This window comes from Octodon degus, unplaced genomic scaffold (genome assembly GCF_000260255.1).
Source record: "Octodon degus isolate 3935 unplaced genomic scaffold, OctDeg1.0 scaffold00079, whole genome shotgun sequence".
NCBI classification, from domain to species: Eukaryota; Metazoa; Chordata; class Mammalia; order Rodentia; family Octodontidae; genus Octodon; species Octodon degus.
This window is the reverse complement of record NW_004524655.1, coordinates 9,257,636-9,267,584: the sequence shown is the minus strand read 5'-3', so window position 1 is coordinate 9,267,584 and position 9,949 is coordinate 9,257,636. Positions and strand designations below refer to the sequence as shown.

The 9,949-nt window shown below is 40.6% G+C and overlaps 1 protein-coding gene across 2 annotated transcripts in view; it reads right to left on the bottom strand.

The window, feature by feature from the left end:
- Ankrd13a (ankyrin repeat domain 13A) overlaps positions 1-9,949 on the bottom strand; it is a 36,021-nt gene that overhangs the window by 13,941 nt on the left and 12,131 nt on the right. For both annotated transcript variants that reach the window (XM_023720957.1, XM_004636307.2), the window contains exons 2-6: positions 9,683-9,815; positions 8,839-8,963; positions 5,709-5,754; positions 3,463-3,606; positions 2,614-2,803 (exon numbers count right to left, since the gene is read on the bottom strand). In XM_023720957.1, the coding sequence (XP_023576725.1) occupies positions 2,614-2,803; positions 3,463-3,606; positions 5,709-5,754; positions 8,839-8,963; positions 9,683-9,815 (638 nt within the window). The remainder of the gene's footprint in view (positions 1-2,613; positions 2,804-3,462; positions 3,607-5,708; positions 5,755-8,838; positions 8,964-9,682; positions 9,816-9,949) is intronic.

Here is a 9,949-nt window from a genome sequence, read left to right as displayed (position 1 = left end):
GTGGTCCCTCTGCTTTGGCCAAGCTTGTTCTAAGTAGGTGCTTTAGACCACTGAGCCATCTCACCAGCCCCTCCAGCCTGTTTTAAAAACCAATATTTTCACAAGTTGTTGGCCCCTGGGTGACTGCGTGTGCTGCCATCTAAGAATGACAAACACCCAGCTTCCCTCCTGGGCTACTTTCACCTCTGCCTGTCTTCCAGGACCACTTGGTGGGCACTGTGTCAGAGCAACTGCTGCATAACTTGGAGAAGAGCTCTGAAAGGACAGGGAATGTCTGATTTCAGGTGAGTGGAGCATAATCTTTCAAAGGGAAAAGCCTAAAGTGCAGTCAGAGAGTATACATTGAAGATCAAAGGATCAGGAGGGGAGGGTAGTAATTTGAAGTATCAAATTCTAAGTAACAGACTAGAAGAAAGAAATGGATGAAAGTGACTATCATAGAACAGGAGAAAGCCACACTTTCCACATTCAGTCAAAGAAATGCTTACACCTCTAGTTAGAAGTAGCTGTACATACATTTTGTGCAAGCAAATCTCACATCCATAAGTTGTTCAAATCCTTGCTAGATGAAAACCAAGCTTACTCATCACACATTTAATCTTGAACATCATTTTTTAAAAAAAGTTGCCTTCCAAAACTTCACACTCAGCAGCCTACTGTCAACTGCAAAAGAAGGGTTAACCCAAACTGGTCAAAAGCCCTGTGACCATGCATGCACACAATATCCCTTCATCCTCAGTGCAAATGGAATGTGCCATCACTTCCCATCTGCACTCTGGGGTGAAGCCAATAACTGGCACACTTCCCTAGTAAGTTTCACTTAATAACGAACAATGACTAGCAACCCTGCTAATGAATCACCTAGGGAACAATGTCTCTTCTCATAACATCTTAAAATCACAGACTTCAGAGTCTTCATTTAGAGATGGTCTCATGTCTTTTTCTTTCAGCTAAGGAACCAGAAAACCAGGGTGATCAAGCACCCACCCAAAGCCACTTAATGTAGCTGTGCTGATGGCACTGTCTTTCTCACTCTCATCTCAGGCAATGAGGGCAAGCAGCCTTCTCTACCTCCTGCATACAAAGAAAGCACTAAGCTAAAGGTGTCTACTCAGTCTGCAGAGGCTCATGCTAGTGCCCAAAGATACCTTTCCAAGACTGCCAGCTAAAGGCACCTAAACCTCATTGTCCCTGGAGGACACTGCTGTCAACTGGTAAGACTGGTGGGAGGAGGTTGGAGAGAGGATTTCCCTGCACTGGAGCACACTACTATTCCTACTTAAGTAGAAGCAGCCTCTAGACCCCACACAGGATGTGGGGGTTGGTTTTTCCTTCTGCTACTAACAGATACCTAATTCTAGTTAGAAGAAACAGCCACTGAAGTTATATGTTTGACTAAACAGAAATGCCAAAGGGATAGTTGTTGTTTTGGTCATTTTTATTGGTTTTTTGCTAGTAGGGATGAAACCCAGAGCTTTTGCACTGAGTTCCCAGCCCTTTCTCTTTTTCATTTTTGTTTCAGACAAGGTCTTGCTAAACTGCTCAGGCTGGGCTCAAATTTATAATCCTCCTGCCTTGGCCTCCTAGAATTCTGGGATTACAGGTATGTGCTACCACATCCAGCTTCTCAGGTTTTTTAAAATTTTATTTATTTATTTATTTATTTATTTATTTATTTATTTATTTATTTATTGGCTACTGGAAATCAAACTGAGGACCTCATGCTTGTCAGGCAGGTGCTGTGCCACTGAACTAAATCCCTGACCCTTCTCAGATTTTTAAAACCTAATTTTATATCAAAAGTAAGGAAGGAAAGAAAAATTTAAAAGATGACAGCATATTCATGAAAAGAAAACAATGTTTAAATCCAGGATAATAGTGTCCATTTCAGCTCAGGTTATGCTACTTTGGTTTACAGAGAGCTGGATGTGACATCCTAGGCAAATACTAAGGACAATCATAGATTGCCTCAGATCAGTGTAATCTGTTACAGAAGCATTGTGGCAACATCTGCATCCCTTATACTCAAAGGCCCCCCTCACCCTCTGCATGACCCAGAGGTAGACAACCAGGGCTAGTGTTCTCATCTGGATTACGCAAGACACAGAATTCTCACACCATCGGGAACAGAACTGAACCCTCTCTACATTCTCTCTAAACTATTAGACCTCAGAAGTGGGAAAAAGAGCTATATTTAACTATATAGTAAGTACATATTTGACTGATTAATATTAGTATAACCAAGCTAACTACAGGGTTAATTCTTGCTTCCAGATACTCACAGCTCCACAGTTTGGGACTAAAGAGTACTGTGGGTCCAAAAATACCATGACAAGGATAAAATACAAATAAAAACTTCTACAGGGCCCATATAGAAGAATGTGAAAACATTTTTCCAAAGTTTAACCAATGACAGGCAATGTAAGACATCAGCTATGGTTTATATTTGGTTAGAGGAGAGATCAATTTTAAAATCCAATAGTGTAATAGTAGAAAGAAATGTACGAGTGGAAATAAATCCTAATTCATCCACAGTTTCTGGTTCATATATACATATCACTAAAGATGTCAGTATAGGAAGTAGACCTTAAAACTTGGACTTTAAATTCATACCTTTCAAAAGCAATATTTTTAGTATCAAGGCTGGTGTTAATAACTGGGTTTGTGAGCCGCCTCTCAACTTCCCTGCTTTTTGGCTTCATCAAGTCCAGCGTGAGGCGCTCCATTTCTTGGGAAAGATCAAAGTGTTCAGTAGTGACCACTTTATCATCATGGTTGACTTCCATCAGCTCTGCCCAGTTGTCTGTTAGCACGAACCAAGGAAGATGCACAAACAAGGAAGTTTCATATGTTAAAATACACCACACATCTTTTACAATTTTGCTTCTGGATACTGTCTGATAAAATCTAGAGTATTATTTACTATTGATTTCCTAATTGCACAGAGATTATCTAGCCAGCTTTCCAACCTCATGTTTCCCAAAGATGGAGATTTTTAAAAATAACTTGCATCTTATTAGCAACATATTTTTTATGACTTTTATAAAACAGAGTTAATATAAATGATTTGCCTACTACATGGGGTGAGCAACAATACCATTTCTTATTCTCCATTTAGAGGATCATGCCTAATTATGGAGAGAATATAAAGAAATATATGACAGGGCCAGGGAGATAGCTCAGTGGCACAAGCATCTGCCTGGCAGGCACAAGAGTTCATGAGTTCAATTCCTGGTACCAAAAAAAAGAAAAAAGAAATATGTAACAGAAGGCTTAGATTCAAAGGCTAAGGTACATAAGAAACATAAGCTGTCTCATATGTCACAAGGGTAGCAGTGTTGGGTAGTAAATGGCATGTGCAAGACAAATAGATACGGTACACAAATGCGAAGCCATTTTGATGGTTGAGATTTACTCTATAATTTATCTTAAACTGTGATTACTACAATGGAATCAACTCACCTTCTCCTTTAAATATAAAACTACGTCTCCCCCTTATCCAGCTCATATTTTCAAATCCCAGCAATGTGATATCAACACGCAGTTTGGCACCACTTTTCCAAATTCGACAAACATCATTTGGGCATATTCTGGACACCAAGGGCACTGGAGGAGAGAAGTGCATGACTGAGAAAAGCCCCAGGCCAAGCAGCAACCCCAGCCAGGAGCTTGGAAGTCTCACTTCAGAAGGAGGGGAGTAGCAAGACTGTGACTATCAAATCAACTGGATGCCCACACTTGGTTCCCACACTTATTAACATGGGAAGTTACCCTTAAAAATGGATTGGCGCACGCCTGTAGTCCCAGCACTCGGCAGGCCGTGGCAGGATGGTTGCAAGTTTGAGACCAGCTTGGGCTACAGAGTGAGCTCAAGGCCAGCCTGAACTGCATAGTGAAACCCTGTCTCAAAAAGACAATGAATTTTAAAAAAAGACAATAAATAGGGCCAGCAAGATGGCTCAGCAGACTAAGCACCTTCTTAGGCAAGCACAGGGACCAGGGTTCAATCCCCTGCACTACATGCCACAGCAGCTGGCCACTGAGTCTGAGCGTGGTAGCGCGTGCCTACAATCCCAGCACTGGGGAGGCTGAAAACAGGAGGATCAGTATGAGTCAGAGCTGTGTAGTAAGCCGCTGTACCATGTACCAAGTACCAAAATAAATAAACAAAAATGAATATAAAAATTGAGAGACTGGATATATATCTCATGATATAGTGCAAACTTTTTAAGGCTCTGAGTTCCACTGCCAGCACCCAAGAAATAAATGTTTTAAAATGGATTTTTCTGTCCATTTATCAGAGAGAACCTAACTGAATTTCTCAAGAGTATTCTTGATTCTGAATAGAACCCACTTATTAATCCCCAAGAGGGCACTGAGTATTTGCCATCTGGCCTTTCTCATCTGCATATGCTGTTCTTGCCAGATGGCTTATTGTCATATCCACCACTCAGAATATCAAATGTCTACAAGATTCTCAAAGTTTTCAATAAAACCTGAATTCAGAGTGACTATTTGCATTAGAAAAGAACTCCTTAGTTTCTCAGAAAAATATAACATTCTTTTCTATACTTCTAACTTCATTTAATTAAGTCTTTCACTACCAATATGGCTTCTTGCCTGAAATAAGAAATCTGTAAATAAAAATCGCTAAAACCCTGGGAGCTGTGTGTTATTGTTAACTGACAAGTAAAAGTAGAACATCTATGAAAATATATTGTTAGTCAATTACTTTACATAACACTTTGGAGTAATATATCCATTTTGCAAAAAAACCATTCCAATATTTGCCTTATCTTCCCCAGAATAAGAAGTGTGAAATAAACTGAATACCATAACAAAAGGAAGTATAGTATATCTACTTACTAAAATCTTAGCAATTTAAAATCATTAAAAAGCTAATAAGGCAGGCTGGCAAGATAGCTCAGAGGAATAAGTGCTTGCTTAGGCAAGCAAAGGGACCAGGGTTGGATCACTGGGACAACATGCCATGCTGGCACTGGTGCCAGCCCCACCCTGGGCACAATGAGACCAGGCGTGGTGGTGCATGCCTGTAATCCCAGTGCTGGGGAGGCTGAAAACAGGTGGGTCACTACGTCCGAGCTGCCTAGTGAGAGCCTGTACCAAATACATTAATAATAATAATTTTTTAAAAAGCTAATAAGCTAGCCAGGCACAGTAATATAACTCACAGTCCCCAGCTACTCAAAAGGCTGAAGCAGGAAGATTACTTGAGCCTAGCAGTTCAAGGTAGACCCCTTTGAAAATAAAGCCTAGTGTGGTGGTTCATGCCTATAATTCCAGCACTTGGGAGGCTGAATCAGGAGAATTACTGTGAGTTTGGACCAGCCTAGGCTATATAAGTGAGTTCAAGGCCAGCCTGCACTAACTAGCAAGACCCTGTCTCCAAAAAAAAAAAATTAAATAAAAACAAAACAAAAACTAATAGCATGGACACATATGAGCAACAAAAGGAGACAAAACTATCCACACAGTCTACTTAGGTTTGGGGGCCAATGCTTAGGTAGAAAGACTGGAAGGAAAACAAAGTGAGACTGGAAAGGACTGTTTTTCCTCATTTTTCTCTTTGCATTTCCCAGATATAGATTTTTTAAAACTACATAAAACTTTTACAAAGGACAATAAGCCTATACACAGGCTAAGTGAATGTGGAAACAGAAATAAATTATAAGGCTACAGCCACTCACCCCAGCTGGTAAACTCCCATTTCATTTGCACATAGAAGTCTGGAGCCTGAAGGACAGACAAAGGTTTAACTAACTTGGCATTATTAAGTAACATAACAGAGGAAAGATTAACACAGATTCTTAAAAAATTTAAAGGAGAACAAAGAAAATAGGAAACAAAGTACAAATATACTAAATCAATACTTTATATTAAGCAGTTACTTTACCTTAAAATGAAATAAAATATACCTAGACAGAAAAGTGAACAGAAAGTAATGCAGTTGAAAAGGAATAAAAATGTTGATTTGGAAGCTTAGCAAGGTTCCTAAAAGCAACAGAAATACAAGCCTTGGAAGAGGGGCTTAAGGGCTGCTGTATAGCGAAGGTAATGGCCTATCTTGACAGAGAGAAGCAATGTCCGTTCTCTCTCTTCTGTAGGGAACCTGACTGTGCTAGGAAGACCCGCATACTTACTGGGCCACCCAAAACAAGACTGCTAGACCCTATGTCCCAGGAATTGGACTTTCCCTAGAGTTAATAAGATTTTGCCCCAATTTCCTTTTAAACTTTAAGAATTTGGCTTTTCTGAAGTTTTATTCTACCAGCTGTTACTGTTCTCTCGCAGCCCAAGGTTTTGCTGTGTTTCCAGAGAAGTGCAGAGCAGGAAAGTCAGAAATCTGCCCTGGAATGCAACTGGCCAAGATTCCAGGGATGAGCTGGAAAAGCTTTCAAGAGGCAGCTGATACAAAAGGCTGCATTCGGTGGGTGTGGGTGTGCATGCCTGTATCCCACACTCTAGGAGGCTGAGGAAGGGGAATCTCAAGTTCAAGACCAGCTTAGGCAACTTAGTGAGACCCTACTTCAGCAGGAAAAAAGGAGACTAGGGGTACAGTCAGTACAAAGGTCCTGGGTTTAATCTCTAGAAAAAAGGAAGTGGGGAATAGGTCAACTGACATGTTATATATAAGGATATGCTCTTGAGATGTACATCAACAGCAGCCTCCGGGGCCACTAAGCACACAAGCACTTGTGAGCTATCTATTACTTTAAGCACAGAGTACAAATCAGTGCATCCACTGCTATGGGTTAATGCAGGATAAAAAAGAAAACCCTTTTTATCAAATTTTTTAAATAAAGGGTAACCTCAGGTTAAATAAGTTACTTTTTGCCTAGTCAAACAGGTACATGATGTTTTCAGTCCTTCCTGAAATTTATTAGATAAAACAATAAAAATGACTTTTGCATACTCTTAAATACATATTTATTTTTAAAACAATTCATACAAGTATTTCATATTTCATAGTATTTTTACAGTAGTACATGGGAAATGAATAGTATCTCAGGCATTATTTTGCTTAATTATCATAAAAAATTTTTTACTTTTTTTTTTTTTGCGGAACTGGGGGTTGAACTCAGGCCGTTGCGCTTGCCAAGGAAGCGCTTATTCCACTGAGCCATCTCCCCAGCCCAATAAAATATTTTTTAAAGAGTGCTCAAATAATGAATGATGATTATCTTTCTTATAACAAAGTTGTTCTCTTTCTCTATAGAACTATTAATGTTTTCTAAGAAATGTGCTTTAAAGTTGTAAAGCTATTTTAACTACTAGGTATCTTAGGAATTATTTAGGTGAACTCACACCCATGTTTAAGTGCAGGATAAATAACAGTGAAAACTGAACTACTGCCACGGTCTGTCTCCTGTGGTCCTCAGACTATTGTACTTGGTTGACAAACAAGAAGGTTTTCATTTTTTTCTTTTAAATGTATTTAGTACAGGGTCTCACTACACAGATGTAGTGATTCTCCCATTTTCAGCCTCTCAAGTGCTGGGATTACAGGCATGCACCACCACGCCCAGTCTCAATTGCTGTCTCAGTGCGCCCTGGGGGCAGAGCCAGCACAGCACACCAGGATCCAATGCCTGCTGCTGCTGCTGCTGCTGCTGCTGCTGCTGCTGCTGCTGCTGCTGCGCTCTGCCTAAGCAGGCACTTTAGGCCACTGAGCTATCTGGCCAGCCCCACAAGATTGTTTTCAAATAACAAAGCATAATATGAGTGCAATCATTATCCGTAAGCCTAGAAGTAACTTTGTTTTAAGAAATATCTGTAAGAGGGCTGGGGAGATGGCTCAGTGGAATAAGCACTTGCCTGGCAAGCGCAAGAACCTGAGTTCAATCCCCATTCCGCAAAAAAAAAAAAAAAGAAAGAAAGAAATATCTGTAAGAGTTATAGAGAGCCTACACTTTAATTCACAGAACAGATCAATTGGACAAAAGCAAGGAACTGAAAAAAAAAAATTAATCCAATGGATTAGATGTTGCAAAATACTCATGGCTAGAAATGGCAAAGGTGGCAAACAGAAGCCACATGCAGACCTCTGGGCTTCAGCAGGCCCTGAAGATACCTTTACAGTAAATAATGTGCATCATCATTTCCTTCTGATTACCTCTGTGCAGGGCACTGCTTTTAAGAAAACAAGTACTTTTAAGAAAACATCTAGGCCCAGGGATAGAGCTTGGTGACACAAGTGCCTGCCTGCCAAGGTCCTGAGTTTGATTCCCAGTACTACAAAAGAAAGAAATAAAACATCTATATTTCTTAAATTATAATTTTAAAAAGCCCTTATAAAGGTAGCCCATGGGAATATAGCTCAGTGGGATAGTGCTTGGCAAGCACAAGGTCCCGAGTTTGATTCCCAGTACAAAAAAAGAGATAGCCCAGTGAAAAGAAACAACTTTTTGAGAGGCTCCATATTTCAACAAGGTAGATAAGCAAGGAATAGTGCTATCTGGAAATCAGAATATATTCACTAATGAACCACAGAGATAGCACAGTGGTCTAAGTGCCTGCCTAAGCAAGTGCAACGACCCAGGTTCGATCCCCGGTACCAAACGCAGTGCCAGCCCTGCCCCAGGTGTGCTGAGCAGGCCACCAAGACCAGGCATGGTGGCCCATACCTGTAATCCCAGGGCTGGGGAGGCTGAAAGAGGAGAATCACTATGAGTTTTGAGCTGTGTAGTGAGACCCTGAACCAAATATATATATATATATATATAAACTCTAAGGAAGGTACCCAAGGATGTCAAACTATGCCCTATCTATTATATAAGCATTTAACCTAAAGTATCACATGCTTAGTTTTATGAATACCTCGAGAATTTTGTGTAGCAGCTCAGGAACTCCCTCAAGGGCCATGGATGTGTTATGGTAGTCTCGGTGTTGAAGAACTGTGTACACCATCTCAGGGTCCCCAGTGCTCACAGCCTCATGTAAAACTGGAAAACCAAGGGGAAAATTTAATCACCAAGTATTCTCATGCTTTCTTACCAAGGCCACTCTGAAAAATATCTGCATAGATCAAAAACCTATTTATTTACTATAAAGAAGATGTTATTGGGTATGACCACAACTTCTGATCACTTTTTGTTGAATTAAAAAAAAAGAAAGAAAGAAAACAGCATACTTAGCCTCTTGATCAAACCTTCCCCACCCCTAGTACTGGTTCTGCAGGCCTCACAATATTTTCAGAGAGCTGGCCTTAACCATGAGGTCACACATTGTGGCTGCATGTAGATATGTGGCCAGGACTTGTTCTTATGGGAATCTTTGCTCAGTCAACACAAAATTAGTGACAGTATGCAAAACAGTGAAATGCTGGGATTTCACCAGAAGAGATTGTTTCTATAAATAATTTCCTTTTTCCTTTTTTGCCCATCTTGATGGATTCGGTGGCCTCTCCACCATGTACTCCGGGTAAAAACTGGCTTCCACACTTGTGTATGGTGAGTGGTTCACATGAGGGCTGTTTCTGAAAATCACCCCATGAAGGTTTTGAGCCACTGTGTGGCTGACAAGCCAGCATCCCCAGCTCCCATCTTCTTGCCCCATCCCTTTCCCAAGAGAGAAACAGCTGGCTGGAAGATCACAACTGAAACTAGTCTTTCTCAGACAAACTGAAATGAACAGCTTTAAATTATTCCACAAGTGTACTTGCCTGTCCATCCCTGGCGGTTTTCCTTAGTCACATCTGCTTTATGTCGGAGCAAGACTCGAGCAGATTCCAAATGTCCCAAAGAAACTGCAAGGTGCAGTAATGTTCTACCTCGTGGATCCAGAGCCTCCACATTCTGTGAAGTAAACATTGACATTTATATGATTCTTATAATTATATAAGAACATGAAAGGGGCCGGCCAAATAGCTCAGTGGGTTAAAGTGCCTGCAAGTGTGGTGGCGTGAACCTGTAACCCCAGCTCTTAGGAG